A 22,113-nucleotide genomic window follows, 5' to 3' on the forward strand; every position below is an offset into this window, starting at 1 on the left:
TTGAATGGGTGCTGGATAAATTACATCCGAAAAGGGCAAATCTGGTCTTTAAAAAAAAACAACTGCTAAAAATGCCCGTGAGTCTACTTTTTTTTTTTTTAATTTGATTTATATGCCACCCTTCTCCGGAGACTCAGGGCGGCTTACAGTGCGTTAAGCAATAGCCTTCATCCTTTTGTATATACCTGCTTAGTAGGGCTTTCGGGACCCCCCAAGCGGTGTTCTTTTTTATACAAAGTCAGCTTATTGCCCCCACAATCCGGGTCCTCATTTTACCTACCTCGAAAGGATGGAAGGCTGAGTCAACCATGAGCCTGGTGAGATTTGAACTTGCAGTAATTGCAGGCAGCTGGTGTTAATAACACTGTTAATAACAGTGCTTTAGTATGCTGCGCCACCAGGACTCTGGTACATTACAATGGATGCTATTGAAATTGTTCTTAACGGATTCTGAGTTAGAGATGAACAGTAAATAATAAACTTGCTTCCCACCCCAAGTTGCATAGGGATCCAGACAAGAAATGTCTCTTTGTTTGTGCATGTGTGCAAGAGACGCAACACAGCCCCACAGGTCTAAAGTGAGGCCATGGGTGGGGGCTGAGGTTAAGAGAATTAATCTCCCCCCCCCCAAGAGCCTTGGTGGTGCAGCAGACTAAAGTGCTGTTAAGTAGCACCAGCTGCCTGCAATTACTGCAAATTCAAATCTCACCAGGCTCAAGGCTGACTCAGCCTTCCATCCTTTTGAGGTAGGTAAAATGAGGACCCGGTTTGTGGGGGCGATAAGCTGACTTTGTATAAAAAAAAGAACACCGCTTGGGGGGGAGCCGAAAGCCCTACTAAGCAGGTATATACAAAAGTATGAAGGCTATTGCTTAATGCATTGTAAGCCGCCCTGAGTCTCCGGAGAAGGGCGGCATATCAATCGAACAAATAAATAAATAAATAAATAAATAAATAAATAAATAAATAAATAAATAAGGCAGTGAAAGTTGAATAAAATGAAAAGGCCCATCCTGTGTTTGGAATCCTTCAGAAAAGGATAGGATCCCAACAGATTACACATCTTTATATAAGGTGATGAACAGAGCACCTAAATTATTTGGGGTAGGGGAGGCTGGTGAATAAAAGGGTGATTAAACTCCAGCACTTCCTGGTGTAAAAAGTAGCGATTTTAAGAAAGATTCAGCAATCTCTTTCTTAAGGAGCCAGAGTGATCTGTTTTGGAAGTCTTTAGGTTCAGAGGAAGCATTTGGCTATTGATCAACTGGAAACACAATTCACTCCCCTATTTTATTAGCTGTTGTTGAGTGGGGCTCTTTCCTTCTTCTTTTTGGGAGCTGCCCAAGGTGTCAGGTTGCGACAAAAGCAGAGATTTAAAGAGGGCAAGTTAAATGTATTCTTAAAATGTTCCTCTCGGGACTTCTTTTCAAAAGAGTGCTGGGGATCTCTGTAAAAACACAAGGCGGAATTGGGGATCTAGTAAGTAATCCTGCTGAGCTCATCTTAATCTCCCTACAAAAGCTCATTAACAACAACAAAAAAAAACTTGGCAACTTTTTAAAGAATTCAGTTGGTCTCGGTCTAAATCCTGCCACTGACATTTGAAGCAGTTGGGTGTCTGGAGTTTCCCTGTGCTTGGAGATCCAGGTTCAAATTCAGCTTTCGCTTTAGACATGCCCTGGGTGATTTGTGGGTTCAGGCTGTGAGTTCATACAGGAAAGACAGAATGTCAGAAGAAGGGAGGGAGGGAAGGGAAGGGAAGGGAAGGGAAGGGAAGGAAAGGAAAGGAAAGGAAAGGAAAGGAAAGGAAAGGAAAGGAAAGGAAAGGAAAGGAAAGGAAAGGAAAGGAAGAAAAGAGGGAGGAAAGGAAAGGAAAGCAAGGAAAGAGGGAGGAAAGGAAGAGGAAGAGGAAGGAAAGGAAAGGAAAGAAAGAGGGAGGAAAGGAAAGGAAAAGGAAAAGGAAAAGGAAAAGGAAAGGAAAGGAAAGGAAAGGAAGAAAAGAGGGAGGAAAGGAAAGGAAAGCAAGGAAAGAGGGAGGAAAGGAAGAGGAAGAGGAAGGAAAGGAAAGAAAGAGGGAGGAAAGGAAAGGAAAGGAAAGGAAAGGAAAGGAAAGGAAAGGAAAGGAAAGGAAAGGAAAGGAAAGGAAAGGAAAGGAAAGGAATTCCATCGGCTGGAGAATTCTGTCAGTTGAAGGAACACATCTTAAAAGTTGACAAGTTTGAAAAAGACTGGTTTAATACAATGGGCAAACCTTGCCAAGTGTGGTTTATTTAATAAACTGTGGTTTATTAAGCTGTGGATCAAAGCCAGAAGATGTCAGAGCTGTTGTCATCACACAGCGTGCTAAGCTGTCACTTCTTCTAACCAGAGTTGGCTTTAAAGAAGCCACAATTGGCTTTGCGTGTTGCTCTTGGAAGGACGCAGAGGGTTGCAGCTGCTTCTGAGACCTCACCCTGCTGGCCAGGGCCCTTCCGGGTGTGTCTTCTCTCTGCCAAAAGGCATTTCTCGTGCTCTCCTTTCAGGGAAGGCGAAGATCTACCAAGGCGTCCGAGTGAAGATGACAGTGAAGGAGCTTCTGCAGCAGAGAAGAGCCAAGCAGGCCACAGTGGCTGAAGCTGTAAGCATCTCCTTTTAAACTCTTCTCACGTTGAGATATTAAACCAGCCATTCTCAGTAGGTCAGCTAGGGGGGCCCTGGTTGCATTTTCAGTGCTACCATCAACACGAGCACAGATGATGTTACCTAGATGGGTCATGAAATGCCTGCAAGAAAATAACCAAGCTCAGACAGCATTAAGAACTCCACGGTTCTCCTCCTCTTCCTCCTCTTCTTCTCTTTCTCCTCCTCCTCCTTTTCTTCCTCCTCCTTCTCCTCCTCCTCTTCTCCTTCTCCTCCTCCTCTTCTCCTCCTCTTCTCCTTCTCCTCCTCCTCTTCTCCTTCTCCTCCTCTTCTTCTCCTTCTCCTTCTCCTTTTCTTCCTCCTCTTCTCCTTCTCCTCCTCCTCCTTCTCCTCCTCCTCCTCTTCTCCTTCTCCTCCTCCACCTCTTCTCCTCTTCTCCTTCTCCTCCTCCTCCTCTTCTCCTTCTCCTTCTCCTCCTCTTCTCCTCCTTCTCCTCTTCCTTCTCCTCCTCCTCTTCTCCTCCTCTTCTCCTCCTCCTCCTCCTCCTCCTCTTCTCCTTCTCCTCCTCTTCTTCTCCTTCTCCTTCTCCTTTTCCTCCTCCTCTTCTCCTTCTCCTTCTCCTTCTCCTCCTCCTCCTCCTTCTCCTTCTCTTTCTCCTTCTCCTTCTCCTCCTCCTCTTCTCCTTCTCCTTCTCCTCCTCCACCTCTTCTCCTTCTCTTTCTCCTTCTCCTTCTCCTCCTCCTCTTCTCCTTCTCCTTCTCCTCCTCTTCTCCTCCTTCTCCTCTTCCTTCTCCTCCTCCTGCACCTCTTCTCCTCCTCCTCCTCTCCTCCTCCTCTTCTCCTCCTCCTCCTCTCCTCCTCCTCTTCTCCTCCTCCTCCTCTTCTCCTCCTCCTTCTCCTCCTTCTCCTCCTCTTCCTCCTCCTCCTCCTCTTCTTCTTCTCCTCCTCCTCCTCTCCTCCTCCTCTCCTCCTCCTCCTCCTCTCCTCCTCCTCTTCTCCTCCTCCTCCTTTTCTCCTCCTCCTTCTCCTCCTCTTCCTCCTCCTCCTCTTCTTCTCCTCCTCCACCTCTTCTCCTTCTCCACCTCCTCTTCTTCTCCTTCTCCTCCTTCTTCTCCTCCTCCTTCTCTCCTCCTTCTCCTCCTCCTCCTCCTCCTCCACTCTGCAATCCCCTCCTCCCTTCCAGCACTGATGGTGTTATGTAGTTGGGTCATGGAAACTACCAAGCTCAGAGAGCACCCAGGACCCCACGGCTCAACCCTGAGCTACAGAGATTCTCTTTTATGAACAGATTGGTTATCTCCTACTATGCATCAAATAAAGTCTTGGGTGGCTCTCAAAAAAAGTGCCATTTTCCTCCATCCAGCCAGTAGAATCCAAGAGCCTCAAGGCTTCACCAAAAGCCCCCTCTTAACAAACTCTGTCCCTCCTAGGCACCTCGATGTTCTTTCCTTGGCTTTCTTCCAATTCTCACACAACTTGATGAACAAGAATTTGCTTCCGACCTTCTCTTAAAAAGAGAGACCAGATCGCTGGAGAAGTTCTCCTGGGTGGATCTGGCCAAGAGGAGGTTGCAGATGGCCATTTGTTTCTCCTGCAACCTTCCCACGGTTTCCCGTGGATCTGTTCAACCCCCAAGGAGGATCTCAGGAGAACCTGCCTCTTGTTCCCCATTGCTCCTCTCATCGCCAAGGGGGAAAGTAATTCAGCCCTTGGTCACAACTGCAACATTTGTTCTCCTGCCAGAGAACTCCGGTTAAGAGTCCTTTTCTTTGTTTGTCTTCTCCTCTGGAGGAGAATTTCAAAAGGTCCTTTGAAAAACCAAGAGTTGTTTTCAATTCTTTTGAATCCAGAGCGTGGGTGTGAACCTCCCTTCTTTTCCCTTCCTCTGGATTGGTCACAACGGTTGGCTGGGAAGGTGGGGATGGAATTCACACTTTGGCAGGGCTTCAGTTGTCGTTCCGTCTCCCGGCCCTTTGTGACTCAGCGTGCCACACGGATCCCAGCCCATTTGGTAAACTCAACCTCCGCGGACTCACGCCTGAGTACAATGTGCAAACTTGGGCTGCCGAATTTAGTAGGAAAACTCCACCGGTGTGAAAGGCAGGGCAAACCGGGAGGAGAGAATAATCTAGCTAACCTTTTTGCCATCGCGTGCCAGGAGCGGGGGGAGGGGTTTCACGTGCATGCCCACACCCATAATTCTATGCGCCCTGCCCCCACGCATGCACTCCCATCCCCCACCCCCCGCTCCCCCCACTCCTGGCACGTGATGGCACGGTAGGCCTGTTTTTTGCTCTCCTCAGCCTCCAGAGCCTTTCTAGGAGTCTGGGGAGGGCGAAAACAGCCTCCTCCCCCGGAGGCCCTCTGGAGGCTGAAAATGGCCCGTTTGCCAACTTCCAGTCCCACCAGAAGTTGTCAAATGGGCCCTTTCTGGCTTCTGGAAGGCCTCCGGGGAGTGGGTGAGGAAGGTTGTTTTTGCCCTCCCCAGACTCCTAGAAAGGCTCTGGAGGCTGGGGAGAGAGAAAAATGGGCCTTCCCCACCACCCTCCCAAGGTCCTCCGGAGGCAGGAAACAGCCTGTTTCCCTACTTCTGGTGGGCCCAGAAAGCCCGAAAATCAGCTGACTAGTGCACGCATGCATGCCGGAGCTGAGCTCGCGTGCCCACTGATATGGTTACACGTGCCACCTGTGGCACACGTGCCATAGGTTCACCATCACGGATCTAGGGAAAAGTTACCAGGGCATCAAAATCCTTTGGGGACCAAAGCCTTCGTCGTAACAAGCCACTTTGTTCCTTGTTCCAGGAAAAATGTGTTCCTGTTCTCCGACGAAAAGCACCTCAGAGAGGAGTAAAGAAGTATTTACTCCAATGTTTCTCAGTCTTGGCAACTTTAAGATGTGTGGACTTCAACTCCCAGAATTCCCAGAATGGCTGGCTGGGGAATTCTGGGAGTTGAAGTCCACGCATCTTAAAGGGGCCACGTTTGAAAAACTCTGATCTAGTGCAACCTCTGGCCAGGACAGAAATTCTAACTCCTCCAGTATCTTCCTCATCTGCTCACTATCTTGGAAGGCGTTTCCTTCTGTAGCTCTCCTTTGACCTTGGCCTTTAACCTTGGCAAGGACAGGGAAAGCTGAAAAGCAAAGGCAGAACATCCTGGTGAGGTTGCACTGCAAACGTTTCCATTTAATTTAATTAATTTAATTTAATTTATTAAATATATATTCAAGAGAAATGTCTATCGGCACGGAAACATTTTTACATTTTTACTCCAGTTTTTGAAAATCACCCCTTGGGTTTCCTGAGCACACGGCTCTTGCCTTTGATTCAAATGTTTCTGGCGTTTGAAACCTCAGTTGTTGCATCTCACGGAAAAGAAGCTACTAACAAGGCGAGCAGGCAGAGGAGAATGCTCAGATCTGCAAATAAGAAATCTTGCCCGAATGTGATTCACTTATACATCAATGTTTTCCTTTCCTTTCCTTTCCTTTCCTTTCCTTTCCTTTCCTTTCCTTTCCTTTCCTTTCCTTTCCTTTCTTTTCCTTTCCTTTCCTTTCCTTTCCTTTCCTCCCTCTTTTCTTCCTTTCCTTTCCTTTCCTTTCCTTTCCTTTCCTTTCCTTTCCTCCCTCTTTTCCTCCTTTCCTTTCTTTTTCTTTCCTCCCTCTTTTCTTCCTTTCCTTTCCTTTCCTTTCCTCCCTTTTTTCCTTTTCTTTCTTTCCTCCTCCCTTTCCTTTCCTTCTCCATTTCCTTTCCTTTCCTTTCCTCCTCCCTTTCCTTTCCTTCTCCATTTCCTTTCCTTTCCTCCTCCCTTTCCTTTCCTTTCCTTCTCTATTTCCTTTCCTCCCTCTTTTCCTCCTTTCCTTTCTTTTCCTTTCCTCCCTCTTTTCTTCCTTTCCTTTCCTCCCTCTTTTTTTCATTTTCTTTCCTTTCCTCCTCCCTTTCCTTTCCTTCTCCATTTCCTTTCTTTTCCTCCTTTCCTTTCCTTCTCCATTTTCTTTCCTTTCCTCCCTCCATTCTTCCTTTCCTTTCCTTTCCTCCCTTTTTTCCTTTTCTTTCTTTCCTCCTCCCTTTCCTTTCCTTTCCTTCTCCATTTCCTTTCCTTTCCTCCTCCCTTTCCTTTCCTTCTCCATTTCCTTTCCTTTCCTCCTCCCTTTCCTTTCCTTTCCTTCTCCATTTCCTTTCCTTCCTTCCCTTCTTCTCTATTTCCTTTTCTCCTTCCTTCCTTCCTTCCTTCTTTTCTTTCTTTCCTTCCTTCCTTCCTTCCTTCCTTCCTTCCTTCCTTCCTTCCTTCCTTCCTTCCTGTTTTTCACAAACTGCCTTCTGAGGATGCAGGTTTTTTTAGACAGTGGAAGACCTGTTACATTTAAAGGTTGCAGAGCCCTTGGGAGATCAGGCTTCCCTAAATTATAACTAGCCGAGGAATAACATGGAGGAAGACCTGAGATTAAATACACCCAAGGAAGGAAGGACTCTCTTTAATTGCCTTGCAGCATCTCAACAATTTCTCTGTTTTGGAGAGAAATCCTGGACTTACCTCTGCCATGGAAGGGGGTGAAGGAAAGGGGTGGGAGCAGCGAGTCCTTCTCTGTTTTATTATTGGAGAGAAACAACACCCCCCCCCCAATTTGTTTTGCTTTGTTCCTGAATCCTTTTTATTCTCAGGTTTTCGGAGAATGCAGCGGAAACGTCCAGGCTGGTGAGGTTTTTTCGCCTCCCTGCACAGGTTGGTACAAAACAGACCCCCACCCCCACCCCCTTTTCCTCTCCCCAGCACCCACAAAGGCGCGTACCTATTCCTATCAGTTTTCTTCTTGAATCCGGACTTACGGCTGGGCACGGGCATTTAATTGTGAAAATGGCCAATCCGCGTTGGGCAGGAGCTTGCTAAATGCAGATGAGCATCCAGTCTGGGTGGAGAAGGTTGGTGGGAGCTCACCAGCTTTAAAAGAGAGGGAGGGAGGGAGGGAGGGAGGGAGGGAGGGAAAGAGAGAGAGAGAGAGAGAGAGAGAGAAAGAAAGAGAGAGAGAGAGAAAGAGAGAAAGAAAAAAGAAAGAAAGAAAAAAGAAAAAGAGAAATAAAGAAAGAGGGAGGGAGAGGGAGAGAGAGAGAGAGAGAAAGAAAAAAGAAAGAAAGAAAAAAGAAAAAGAGAAATAAAGAAAGAGGGAGGGAGAGGGAGAGAGAGAGAGAAAGAGAAAGAAAGAAAGAAAAAGAAAGAGAAAGAGAGAGAAAGAAAAAAGAGAAAGAGAAAGAAAGGGAGGGAGGGAGAAAGAGAAAGAAAGAAAGAAAAGAAAGAAAGAAAGAAAGAAAGAAAGAAAGAGGAGAAAGAAAGAAAAAAGAGGAAGAGAAAGAAAGGGAGGGAGGGAGAGAGAGAGAGAAAGAAAGAAAAAGAGAGAGGGAGGGAGGGAGAGAAAGAGAAAGAAAGAGAAAGAAAGAAAGAAAGAGAGAAAGAAAGTAGAAAGAGAAATAAAGAAAGACAGAGAGAGAGAGAAAGAAAGAGAGGGAGGGAGGGAGAGAGGGAGAGAGAGATTCCAGCTGAGTTTGTGGTGTTGTTCTTTCTCGAGTGGATTTAAAGGCACCGGCTGCATTCATTCCCTTTTCCTCTTCTTGCTAAACTAACTTATTTCGCGTGCTTTTATTTTTCCCTCCTGGCAGCTCTTCTTCTCTCTCTTTCCTCCAGAACTCCCAAAAGAAAATTCCTCTTTTTATATCTCATATCAGTTCCTTATATATAATATATATATATCATAGGGACGAGACACTGAGCTCGTCGATCGAAAGGTCGGCAGTTCAGCGGTTCGAATCCTTAGCGCCGCATAACGGGGTGAGCTCCCGTTAACTTGTCCCAGCTTTGGACAACCTAGCAGTTCGAAAGCAGGTAAAAAAATGCAAGGAGAAAAATAGGGACCACCTTTGGTGGGAAGGTAACAGCGTTCCGTGCGCCTTTGGCATTGAGTCATGCCGGCCACATGACCACGGAGACGTCTTCTTTGGACAGCGCTGGTTCTTCGGCTTTGAAACGGAGATGAGCACCGCCCCCTAGAGTCGGGAACGACTAGCACATATGTGCAAAGGGAACCTTTACCTTTACCTATCAGTTCCTTCCTGCCCCACATAATGCTCCAGGGTGTAACTGGGTTTTAACGGCAGATATGCAGGCATTTTTCTCCCAATTCTTCAGCTAGCAAACGACCAAGAAACCTTGAGAAATTGAAACTGGGCAGTTGAGTTAAGAAGCAGCAAATCTAAAGAGCAAATTTGGAGCTCTTTAGAGGAATTCGGCAAGATAGAAATCTGAATGAAAAAAATGTAGTTTGAATAACATTTGAGGCAGAAAATCCTATGGGCTCCTTGGATTTTGGGATTTTGTCAGGCATACAGGTAGCTTGTCCTCAATTTACAACAGTTTGCTTAGTGACCGTCACTGAAAAACGTGACTTATGACCGTTTTTCACACTTATTCCCATAGCCACGAGATCAGAATTCAGATGCTTGGCAACTGACTCATATTTATGATGGTTGCCCTATCCCAAGGTCACGCAATCCCCTTTTGCGACCTTCTCACAAGCCAAGTCAGTAGAGAAGCCAGATTCATTTAACGACCCGGTTACTCACTTAACTGTGGCAAGAAATGGGACAAAACTCCTTTTATTTTTTTATTTTAATTTAATTTGTATACCGCCCTACTCCCGAAGGACTCGGGGCGGTGAACAGGCACAGAATAAAACACGTAAAATACAAAAATTAAGAGCAGAAATAAAATTGAATTAAATCAATTTAGCCCAAGACAAATTTAAAACCCCAGGTTAAGAACAAATTAAAATTTACATTAAAATTTACATTAAAAAAGAATGGGAAAGGTTAGGCCAGACCAGCCTGGTGAAATAAAAAGGTCTTAAGAGCATGGCGGAAGGTGTGTAGATCCGGGATCCTCCGTATCTCCGGGGGCAGCTCGTTCCAGATAGTAGGAACGATGTTCCTACTATCAATTACTGCATAATTGCTGACTGTGCTATATGTTCCATTGAACAATAATCAATGTCTCCCTTAGTAACAGAAATTTGGAGCTCAAGTGTGTCAAGGGCTGCCTGTATTTTTAATGCACATTTTTGCTAGGCCAATGTTTTCCTAGATATTTGTTATTTGCCAGGCTAAAGTCTCTGCCAACATCTATTTCGCAGCAGAGCTGAGTTCTCCCGCCTTACTTTCTTTTCTTAGTTCCTTACATCGATACGGCACGTGAATCTTCCTTATCCAGCTGTTTGCAACCTTGGCAGTTCCAGGACGGGACCTCCTGCGAGGAAATTCCCAATTATTTGGAGCAGCTGGTGGATTCGTGCCTTCAAGCTGAGCCACCTCTGGAGGTGCCCTTGAGCCTGGCACAGGACAACCTGCCCTGCTCACCTGAGAGCTTCCAGCCAGCCCTCACCTGCCTGGTACGTGAGTTTCTGTATCTTCAGATTTGGAGGGGGATGTTCCCATATCTATATCGCCTAGTCCCTAGGAGGAAAGAGCTGCTTGGGTGCAAGGGTTGCCATGGGTGAATAGGGGGCAATATAAATTCAATGAATGAATGAATGAATGAATGAATGAATGAATGAATGAATGAATGAATGAATGAATGGCAGGTGGCTAAGGGTATAAAACAAGGGGGGTGGATTAATGCAATTTAGAGAATCAGCAGGCAGTTCCTTGGCCAGTAGAGGTTTATTTAAGAATTTCTCTGTTTTATTTTTGCAAAGCTGTCCGTTTTGCTTGAGGACAATGTTCAATCTTGGGGACTCAGATTGTGCTTTCTTGCTTTAGCTCAGGAGTGCACACAACCTTGGCCACTCGTTGACCAGTGGACTTCAACTCCCAGAATCCCCCAGCCACCCATGCTGGCTTGGGAATTCTGGGAGTTTACTTATTTATTTATTTATTGGTTTGATTTATATATGAGTTGAAGTCCATAAGTTGCCAAGGTTGGGCACCCCTGCTTTAGCTGATTGGCACTACCTGGTGCATTCTTCCTGGAAAGGAAGCCCTATTGGACCCAGCTTACTTCTGAGCTAACATCCCTTGATCATCCTGTGAATTCAGAATGAAATTTGCACATGGAAGAGTGGGCGTTTCATCCTTGTTTTCTTGTTTTAGGGTTCTGGATCCCCGGAGGCTCCTGATCCCTCCGGCTCCTTCGATTACAGCTATTCCCCATCTCAGATGCCCCCTTTCGCCCCACTCGGCTACAGCTGCCCAGCTCTGGATGGCAGGAGTTGCATGTATCCATCCCCGGAGGAACGTACCTGCCAGCCACATAACCACATCCCACACACCTCCGGCCTACCGACGTGCTACTGCACCCCGTGTGGTTCCCAGCACTTGGACACATTTCGAGCCCCCGAATACTTTCCCTACGCCACCCTGGATTGCAAAGACTATGCCCCTTCGGTCTCGGTGGCAGACGACTTCTGGAAGGATAGGAGTTGGGATCTGTGCTACAGTTAGCCTGGCCGTCCGCTCTTGTGAATGCAGAAGTTTTATGGACTCCAAATGACACCTTTCTCAGGTCAACCAACACAGAATCGGCAGGATGCAAGCTTTAGGGCAAGGGTGTCCAACCTCGGCAACTTTTGAAGACTTCTGGACTCCAACTCCCAGAATTCCCCAGCCAGCCATGGGAGCTGAAGTCCATAAATCTTCCAAGCTGCTAAAGGTTGAACATCCCTCCTTTAGAGCAGGGGGTCTCCAACCTTGGCAACTTTAAGACTTGTGGACTTCAACTCCCAGAATTCCTCAGCCAGCTTTGCTGGAATTCTGGGAGGAATTCTGGGAGTTGAAGTCCATAAGTCTTAAAGTTGCCAAGGTTGAATAGCTGGCTGAGGAATTCTGGGAACTGAAGTCTACAAGTCTTAAAGCTGCCAAGATTGGAGACCCCTGCTTTAGATTTTTCTGGAATTGATCAATGGGTTGCGTAGTAAAAGAGGAAATCCTTCTCAAGCATGATTTGGGCTAAAGCAACCTGTCTCCATCCGTCACGAAATAATCCACATACTGCACCCAAGAGAAGTGGATTTCTCCAATCTGTTTGGGTGCCTTTGCAAACTGCCTTTTATTTTCATATAATTTGCAGCGCTCTGTATTCCAGTACCATCTTATTCAACAATTTTGTCCATTCTAGCATTTCCCATGCCATCAACACTTCACACATCCAATGGCTAAGAATGCACTTATATATTAAAAAAAAAAAAACAATTAGTAAATCAATTAAGGCGATTTTATCCTCTAGAAATAACTGCCACAAAATATTGGAGTGTGAAGCAACGATGGCTTAACATTTACCCGTCGAAAGAAAATTCACCGGCAGTCTATTTGTACGTTTAAAATTTGCCAGCCCTGAAAATTTCATTACCTCCCCATTGAAGAATTCTGTGAGATCTGGAAGCTTGCATGCCTCGACCAGCAACGTGCTCGATAAACTGACTTGATCACTCTCATAAAAGTGACATGTATATTGTTGCATTCTGATCAAATACGTATGTATATATTTTCAGCGAACTGATAAGCATCTAAGTCAGTGATGGCATGTGCACATCTGGGCCGAAACCCGGAAGAGGAGCGGCCCAGGTTGCATGCGCGCCCCCGAAAATGAACTTCCGGTTTCAGCTACTGAACTTCCGGTTTGACCCAGCTACTTTTCCGGGTTTCTGGCGCTTATGCGCGCATGACAATCAGCTGATAGGCGAGCATGCTCACCCAGGAACACGGAAGACCAGATATTCTAGTTTCCAGCACTGCCACATGCAAAAAAGCCAGCGGATCCTCGCGCGCGCATGCACACCAGAAACCCAGAAGACGAATGGGCAACACTGCATGTGCCAGGCGACATGGCTCCATGTGCCACTTCCGGCACACGTGCCATAGGTTCACCATCACGGATCTAAGTTGAATTCATCTTAGGGTGTTTGTTTTTTTTTTCCTGTCGTGTTTCCTTAAGGAAGCAAAGAAACTTTTAAACCGCAAGCTGATGTTTCTTCTCCCATTCCAATCGATGTGTAATGTTTTAAGATTCCATTAAATGAAGGTCAAGCAGTCAGCGGGGGAGGGGGGGAAGGTGTGTGTGTTTTATTTGACCCATTTTCTCTTTTTTTTATGACTTTTCCTTTTTCTGAGTTCCGTTTGTAACTTTACGATTCACTATGAATAAACTTCACTATTGCTCTGAAAACTTTCAATAAAAGTAATTTTTTTTAAAAAAAAAAAAAAAAGAAGAACTCTAAAACGGCACTTTGAAATAAATAATACTAATTTAAAAAAAAAAAGAACTGGAAATCAAATCCTCACAGTTGTGTTGAAGGGTCGGTGCCATGGTGATTTTATGACAGTGCAAGGTGAAATTGTATAGAACAGGGGTCTGCAACCTTAAACACTCAAAGAGCCATTTGGACCCGTTTCCCACAGAAAAGAAAACACCGGGAGCCACAAAACCCTTCCCGTGCCTGACTATTTCTTGAGCGGCCACAAAACTAGCATATGTGGTTGAATTAAACGTTCTGTTTTCTTCTGAAACTTTTCTTTTCATGGATTTATCCACGGTTGGCCTACCGGGGGTTGAAAAGCTCAATAAATTGCACGCTGGCGGGTGTCGCACATTGGAGGTTGTGATGCATATTTTGAGGGACAGGGAGCCGCAGCAGAGGGGTGAAAGAGCCACATGCGGCTCCAGAGCTGCAGGTTGCTGACCCCTGATATAGAACAATAGCTGCTTCACTTTTATCACTTTTATTCCTTCTGCTGCATGAGCAGATTAACAGAGTTGGAAGGGACCTTGGAGGTCATCTAGTCCAACCCCCCCTCCCCAAGCAGGAGACTCTACCCCATTTCTGACAGATGGCAGTCCAGTCTCTTCTTGAAAGCCTCCAGTGATGAAGCTCCCACAACTTCCAAAGGCAGCTTCTGTTCCATGGGTTGATTGTTCTCGCTGTCAGAAAATTCCTCCTTATTTCCAGGTTGAATCTCTCCTTGCTCAGTTTCCATCCATTATTCCTTGTCTGGCCTTCAGGTGCCTTGGAAAATAGTTTGACCCTCTTCCTCCTCTCTGTGGCAGCCCTTCAAATATTGGAACACTGCATTAAAAGATAAAGCAAACTTCTGACATGCATTTCTGTGCCAGCATCTATTTTGACACATCTTGGGAAGATGGGGGCAGGAGGGTGGGGATATAACATATTTTATTTCCCAGTGTTTTTTGTTTTTTGCAAAACGGCATCTGCAAAGCAGTGACTCCTGGTGGAGATTGGACGAAGATTGCAATTTCGTCCCAGCTCTACAATAAGCGCTTTTAAAATCTATTTCCCCGTGTTGCTACCGTCTCTGTTGGCGCTGCCAAGGCCAGCTTTGCAGCCAGAAACCGAAGTGCATTATGCAAAAGAGGGGATCACCAGGTATGTAGGATTTCCTGAGCCCTGATTAAAAAAATAATAATTTCAGAAGCCTTGTTAAGCATCGTCACTCATTTCCTTCTTTGTTCCCAGAAAGACCAGCCCAGTCAAGGAAGTCACAAATATTGCTGAACCAAAATTAATTTCACAGCCAGAAACTTGGCTTGTATTTAGGGGAAGGCAGGAGAAAAATCCATTTGTGTCACCAATTTCGGCGGAACTTCCATCTCTTCACATTCCCTTCTCCGTTCACACAATCTGTTTAACCTGGTTACTCCCTCGTCGGAGTTGAAACTAACCAAGTTTAACGTTGCCCGTTCGCACAGCGATACTTGGTTTGCCAAATTAGTTTGTGCAAGAAAACAAAAGCAATCACATTGTGACCGGTAACCAAACCACCCTCTGTGATTTGTAAGCCGGGGTTTAATGTTCACACATGGTGCAGACTAGTGTGGTTTCTAGCCCTTAAACTATGGTTAAAGAAAGCAGCGTAGGGGGAACACCTCTTGTATGCCAGGCAGATCAGGGTGAAGGCGCTGTAGCAGCACCTGGATGAAGTGACTGACCCAAGGCTCAGTTTCTCAGCTTTGACAACCATGGACCAAAGAGCAATGGATGGAAACTAATCAAGGAGAGAAGCAACCTAGAACTAAGGAGAAATTTCCTGACAGTGAGAACAATTAACCAGTGGAACAACTTGCCTCCAGAAGTTGTGGGTGCTTCATCACTATATCTATATCTATATCTATATCTATATCTATATCTATATCTATATCTATATCTATATCTATATCTATATCTATATCTATATCTATATCTATATCTATATCTATATCTTATCTATATCTATATCTATATCTATATCTATATCTGTTTTCTGAGGTTTTCGCGGGTGTTTGTATCTAGGTCTTTGGTTATTCGGGTTTTCTCCCGTGTAAAATTGGAGGTCTCTTGGCAACGTTTCGATGAAGTCTCATTCGTCATCTTCAGGCTGGTGTTTTCGTCTTCGTGCTTCTAGGAGCAATGTGTGTGATCGCAGCTGTTAACTGGCAGTTAAAAGGAAGAAACAGCTGCGATCACACACATTGCTCCTAGAAGCACGAAGCCGAAAACACTAGCCTGAAGATGACAAATGAGACTTCGTCGAAATGTTGCCAAGACACCTCCAATTTTACGCGGGAGAAAACCCGAATAACCAAAGACCTACATATCTATATCTATATCTATATCTATATCTATATCTATATCTATATCTATATCTATATCTATATCTATATCTATATCTATATCTATATCTATATCTATCGGGTGAAATCCAGCAGGTTCTGACAAGTTCTGGAGAACCGGTAGTGGAAATTTTGAGTAGTTCGCAGAACCGGCAAATACCACCTCTGGCTGGCCCCAGAGTGGGATGGGAATGGAGATTTTGCAATATCCTTCCCCTGCCATGCCCACCAAGCCATGCCACAACCACCAAGCCACGCCCACAGAACCGGTAGTAAAAAAATTTGGATTTCACCACTGATCTCTCTCTCTCTCTCTCTCTCTCTCTCTCTCTCTATCTATCTATCTATCTATCTATCTATCTATCTATCTATCTATCTCTATCTCTATCTCTATCTCTATCTCTATCTCTATCTCTATCTATACCCTATATACAGTATATTGCTATCAACCAAGGGAATATTCAACTATACTAATGAGGGAAATAGGCATTAATTGCCTTTCTTTTAAAAGAATTCCCTTCTCCCTAATATTTGCTCCCCAAGGGAGCAGCTGGGAGCCAGCCGCTCTTCCCTCTCCATCTGGCAGTCCCAGGTGCTGGGCCACCTGTAACTCACCTGGAGCCATGGATGCCTGCTGTCCTAAAGGCCACACCTTAACAGACAGATAATCTTTATGAGCCTTTCCTTGGCCTGCACCCAACCCCAGTCTGACTCCTAATTCAGAGCAGGTGAAAGTCTTGGAAAGCCCCATTCCATCAGGAATGTAGTGATGTCACATTGGGGGTTACACGGGGAAGGTCTTTCCCGGCTATAGAAAAGGTTGACCTCCACAATGGCTCCTACTGTCACCTGGTTGTAAAGCATAGGTCACCCTTCCAGCTTTGGTGAGTACATTCGGGATGGTGGAAACCTACAGAGAACGTTAGAGGGTAACGTAATTTTAACAATTATTGTTAAAATTGAGGAACTTCTGGTGCACCATCTCTTATTTTATTATTTATTTTATTTAGTTAGTTCGTTTGTCAAACATGGACGAGATAGCAGGAATAAGTATAAACAGGGATATGAACCAGTGGTAAAATCCAGGGTTTTTTTTACTACCGGTTCTGTGGACGTGGCTTGGAGGGCATGGCTTGGTGGGCGTAACAGGGGAAGGATACTGCAGAATCCCCATTCCCTCCTCATTCCTGGGGGAAGGATATTGCAAAATCCCCATTCCCACCCCACTCCTGGGGGAAGGATATTATAAAATCCCCATTCCCTCCCCACTCCTGGGGGAAGGATATTGCAAAATCCCCATTCCCTCCCCACTCCTGGGGGAAGGATATTGCAAAATCCCCGTTCCCTCCCCACTCCTGGGGGAAGGATATTGCAAAACCCCCATTCCCTCCCCACTCCTGAGGGAAGGATATTGCAAAATCTCCATTCACACCCCACTCTGGGACCAATCAGAGGTGGTATTTGCCGGTTCTCTGAACTACTCAAAATTTCCGCTACCGGTTCTCCCGAACCTGTCAGAACCTACTGGATTTCACCCCTGATATGAACATAGGAAATGGGTACAAATAAATGGGGACAGTAGGACAGGGATGGAAGGCACGCTGGTGCGCTTATGCACCCCCCTTACAGACCTCTTAGGAATGGGGTGAGATCAACAATAGACAGTTTTAGGTTAAAGTTATGGGGGGTTGAGGATGTAACATCAGAGTCAGGTAGTGCATTCCAGGCATTGACCACTCTGTTGCTGAAGTCATCCTTCTTCTGCCAGTCACTCCTCTTCTCCTTCTCCTTCTCCTTCTCCTTCTCCTTCTCCTTCTCCTTCTCCTTCTCCTTCTCCTTGTCCTTCTCCTTCTCCTTCTCCTTCTCCTTCTCCTTCTCCTTGTCCTTCTCCTTCTCCTTCTCCTGCCAGTCACGACCACTGGATCCCAATAGAGCCTCACGTACCCTTTTGTGCTGCTTCCAGATTCTTCCATCTCATCCTTCCTGTTTCCCTCGCCCCTTGAATTTGAACAGATTTGGATGGAGAAGGACAGGACCTCATCCGTTTTCATTTTTAATGAATATCACCTTGAATTTGTGGTCCTTTGAGTCACAGGGTCTCTAGACCTGGGCCTGATGTTCCATTCCTGCATCGTATCTTGAAGGACGTGAAATTAAAATTGTGAAGCATTGCGAAATGAAAATGTTTGCTCCTTTCATCTCCAGCTATCCTGCTCACCAACATGCGTGCCATAACTTTAATGGGAGTCCTTATTTGTGGAGATTTGATCCCCGGTTTGCAAACACCACTAAGGAGATTATTCCAATATTTGAGAGGTTTAAAGGTGATGTATTCCAGTATTTGAGAGGTTTAAAGGTGATGTATTCCAATATTTGAGAGGTTTAAAGGTGATGTATTCCAATATTTGAGAGGTTTAAAGGTGATGTATTCCAGTATTTGATAGGTTTAAAGATGTATTCCAGTATTTGAGTGGTTGCCATAAAGAGGAGTCAACTTATTTACCAAAGCACCAGAGGGCAAGACAAGAAGCAAGAAGGTGGAAACTAATCAAGGAGAGAAACAACTTGGAACTAAGGAGAAACTTCCTACCAGTGAGGACAATTAAACAGTGGGACAGCTGGCCACCAGAAGTTGTGGGTGCTTCATCACTGGAGGCTTTTAAGAAGAGACTGGACTGCCATTTGTTTGGAACGATATCGGGTCTTCTACTCGATATAGGGTCTTCTACTTGAGCAGGGGGTTGGACTAGAAGACCTCCAAGGTCCCTTCCCTTCCAGCTCTATTGTGATTGAGACTGGGGAGAGCAGACCGACGTTATTGATTGTTTAGTTTAGGAAAAGGGATGTTATGTTTAGATATTAATATACTTAAAAGATTTGAATTAAGAGATATACGTATGGGGGGTGGAGGAAATGGGTAGATTATGAGTAGAATAAATGCCAAATTAGATCTATTATATAGTTTTATAGCCGAATGCTGTTTTGAAATGTATAGTATACCGGGGATATAATAATAATAATGTTAGAAAGAAATGTTAAGCACATAGGGGGTGGTGTAAAAGGGTGATAAAGTATTATATAATGTGATATTAATTTGGATTTCATCTTGCAGAAGCCATGGGGGGAGGGGAGGGGGAGGGGGGGTTAGGGAGAGGGGGGGAAAAGGGGGAAAAATTTGTATTTGAAAAACTTTTTCAATAAAAAAAAAAAGAAGAGACTGGAGTGCCATTTGTTTGGAACGATATCGGGTCTTCTACTCGATATAGGGTCTTCTACTTGAGCAGGGAGTTGGACTAGAAGACCTCCAAGGTCCCTTCCCTTCCAGCTCTATTGTGATTGAGACCGGGGAGAGGCTCAACCAGCCCCATTTGTTTCATGGGGGTCACAGCTCATTCAGGCATCCTGGTCATTCTTTCTGGTTGTCTGCAGAACAAGAAATGCCCCAGGACATACTCTGAAGGTCAACGATAGCTTCAGAAATGACCCCAATCCTTCTGTTTGAAGGGGAAAAGCAAAAGATATATCTTCCTTGAAGGGGAATGAGTGTTGCAGAGACTCCAGACGAGATAAAAACTGCAATTTTCGGGCGATTCTATCAGTGCAAACAGCAAGCCGGGAGATAATCAGAAGCAGACACAGATGTGTTTTAACAGACGAGCGATTGCTCCATGCTTTGGCTCCAGAAAATTAGCCTGAAAAATGTGTGTGTACATGGATGGGTGTGCTTGAGAGACAAAAGACAATCTCTGGGGGGTGGGAGGTGGGGGGGTGGAATACCTGTCATCCACAGACAACCTGTATATTAAGCAAGGTCAGGGGTAGCCCCCAGATTCCTGAGACCTCAAGGTCAACCTTTAACTGCAAATGTCAACGGGCAGATTTGCAAGACAAACTTTTCCCAAAAATGAAGAAATCCTTGCCCACGGGAGATTTCGTTTCTATCTTTTGAAATTGATCTCTTATGAAATGTGACCTTAGGTAAAGAGAACCTGTAAGGGTATTTCCACCCACCCACTCCCAAAAAAAATTTGCTTTCCTAAGTCACTTCTCTCCCATTTAAAACCGCTGGACTTTTTGAGTCCAGTGGAATACAGTAAATATTTATATACTTTTAAGTCTAGTGGTTTGTTGTTTTTTTTAAAAATTGCTCTGATTATCGCTGATAATTACCCAGGAGTTAAAGGCAAGACTGGTGACTTGTCTTCGACAGGAATTATTTGCAAAATAATGTGAAAGGCTGCAAATCTTTAAAAACATTGGCCAGGTCATGGTTGAACCCCAGGCAAAAGCTGGATGGGATAACCTGTAATGGTAGGTAATACAGTAGCAGCCAAAATTGTGGAAACATTTTGGGAAAAGTGTATTTTTGAGGTTTGGTGGCTAATAACACCACTTTTTTTTGGTCGGGGGAGTTTCAAGATAATCTTATTCCACTGCTGGAATGGCCTGGGAATAACCCAGACTTTAACCCTATGGAACCGACTAAGGAAACTTGTTAGTCAGAAACAACCCAGCAATAAAACCCAGTTAATAGAAGCCATCCTTCAATCTTGGTTTCACATGATAACAGCTGCAGAACTCAAAGATTTGGTTCACTCCATGGGAAGACGTTGTAAGGCCATCATTCATGCTAAAGGTTACCCAATGAAGTATTAACTGACATGGTGATCATTTTTATATATCTCATTTTTTCTATGGTGATAACTTTTTGTATATCTATCTGGTTTTTTCTATGTCTTTCACTTTTCTTCTTTATTCGCCGAAGGGGTTGTAAAAAAAAAAAATGCTTTTAAAAGCCTCTGATGATCAGGCAACTCAGCTGGGGTCGTCAGAGGCTTTTAAAACCATTTTTTTCTACAACTTCCTCGGCGAAGAGGTTGTCGAAAAAATGCTTTTAAAAGGCTCTGATGATCCCAGCTGAGCCATGCGATAATCAGAGCCTTTTTTTTTCCCTTTTACTTTTAAAAGCATCTTTTCGGCCAAAGAGGTTGTAGAAAAAATGCTTTTTAAAAATTAAAAAAAAGCCTCTGATAATCATGCAGCTCAGCTGGGCATGGTGGAGGGGAAGGCAGGGATTTTTGCTACCGGTTCTCCGAACTACCCGCCGCCATCACTACCGGATCGGGTGATCCGGTCTGAACCGGGAGCATTTCACCCCAGCCTCCAGCCCCCTAATCAACTCTGTTGCTCTTCTCTTGAACAGGGTTATGGGTGCCCAGCCACATGGGCTCAGTCGGATTCAGTTCCCCAGGACGGATCCAACAGTTGCCAATCCACCTCTCCAATGCCATCTTGCTTTCTCCGACAAACGACAGTCAGGTCTTCCTTTCCCGCCACTCAAAATTCTCCCTGCAATCAAAGCGTCAATTGTGTGTCCCTCTGGGCTGAAATCCAAGCCCTCCGCCCCCTTCCCCCCGCCCCAAAAAAGAGTGAGAGGGTGGGAAGGATCTTAAGCCTTTCTTTTCTTGACGACTTCTCCTCTGCTTGGCGCTGGGCTTCTGCAAACACAGCTCCTACCCAGACTGCTGTATTGTACACACGATTTTTTTTTTAAAAAAAATAAAAATTCAAGAGAATGAATGCTTGGAATGTCAACAGGTTTTTTTTCGGAAATGAAGCAATATCCTTGGCCAAGCTTTTACTGAAAGCTTCTCTTTCTTTCAAGCAGGGTTCGGCTTGGTAAGGGCCTCTCTGGAGTTGGGCTCTTATCTGCAAGTCCATATCTCGACACCCCCCCCTCCCCACACCTTCCAGCTGCCACCAAGATTGGACTTGTCCGCCTGGACTGACGGGGCCAGAAATGCTAATCTAGTACTTTGGGGTGGGGGAGTGGGGGGGAAGAATAAGGTCTCTGGCCATTTTACAATCCTGGAAAAGATTGCATGAAATGGGCACCTGGCCTGGCCAGAGAAAGAGAGCAGAGCTGAGTAGAGCTACTACCGGTAGATGCAGGCTACAAGCTTCTGGGCAGCTAGTAGCTTTGGCAACCAAGGCTCCAGATTTTTCTACAGGTGATACTTTGCTCCTTCTCCTTCTCCTCTTCTCCTTCTCAGAATAACAGAATAAACTTCTCCTCCTCCTCCTCCTCCTCTTCTTCCTCCTCCGTTGTATTTCCCTCAACACCAAGTGAAGACAGCCCAGATTTCCAATAACAATAAAAACCCATTAGGTCTTAATCGATGCATTCTGTGTAAATGTATATCGATATATTTACCCACACGCAAACAAAAAGAGGCTTTTGGTATCTTCCTTACTGTCCTGAAAACTACATATCAAAAATTCAAAGTAAAAGTAGAAGGAGAAGGAGAAGGAGAAGGAGAAGGAGAAGAAGAAGAAGAAGAAGAAGAAGAAGAAGAAGAAGAAGAAGAAGAAGAAGAAGAAGAAGAAGAAGAAGAAGAAGAAGAAGAAGAAGAGAGGAGGAGGAGGAGGAGGAGGAGGAGGAGGAGGAGGAGGAGGAGATAAGCATGCCAAGATCTATTTTGTCCATCTTTTTCCAAAGATAGAAAAAAGTCCCGATTCCAAATAGGGAGTTGCCACGGCATAAACTATCTTGCTTCAACTGAGCTGTATTGGATTTCTAAGGGGAGGGGGAAACTGAACTCCATGCCATCCAATCCATAAACTCTAACCAAGCAAGAGATTCTGAATCGCTCGGCAAGAATTTGGCTCAGAGGTATGGAAAGAAGGAGCTGGGTTTGTGGTTGCCCCATCTGATCTCCAAATTTGGGAAACAGTTGGTTGAAGGAAATGGCAAACTCCTTCCTGGACTCAACCCTGACTCAACGAACTCTTTACTTTTAATGTTAACTCTTCCTCAAATATTGGCTGTTTTTGTTGTCATGATTATGGG

General features: G+C 45.0%; 1 protein-coding gene across 1 annotated transcript; it reads left to right on the top strand.

Annotated features, from left to right (window-relative positions):
* The first annotated feature begins 461 nt into the window (after positions 1-461).
* POU2AF3 (POU class 2 homeobox associating factor 3) lies at positions 462-12,824 on the top strand. Its single transcript, XM_087875572.1, has 5 exons — positions 462-468; positions 2,499-2,617; positions 7,223-7,343; positions 9,836-10,053; positions 10,754-12,824. The coding sequence occupies exons 1-5, from the start codon at positions 462-464 to the stop codon at positions 11,102-11,104; spliced, it is 816 nt and encodes a 271-aa protein (XP_087731698.1). The 3' UTR covers positions 11,105-12,824.
* Positions 12,825-22,113: the final 9,289 nt, after the last annotated feature.

The sequence above is a fragment of the Pantherophis guttatus genome, chromosome 9 (assembly GCF_059756535.1).
Source record: "Pantherophis guttatus breed Tessera chromosome 9, ASM5975653v1, whole genome shotgun sequence".
Lineage (NCBI taxonomy): Eukaryota > Metazoa > Chordata > Lepidosauria > Squamata > Colubridae > Pantherophis > Pantherophis guttatus.

Bases quoted from the DNA above. Each gene is read 5' to 3' on its own strand.
- POU2AF3 (XM_087875572.1), top strand. The intron at 7,344-9,835 runs GTTGGTACAAAA...TTCTTTTCTTAG, and splicing joins TTTTTCGCCTCCCTGCACAG to TTCCTTACATCGATACGGCA. The intron at 10,054-10,753 runs GTACGTGAGTTT...TTCTTGTTTTAG, and splicing joins AGCCAGCCCTCACCTGCCTG to GGTTCTGGATCCCCGGAGGC.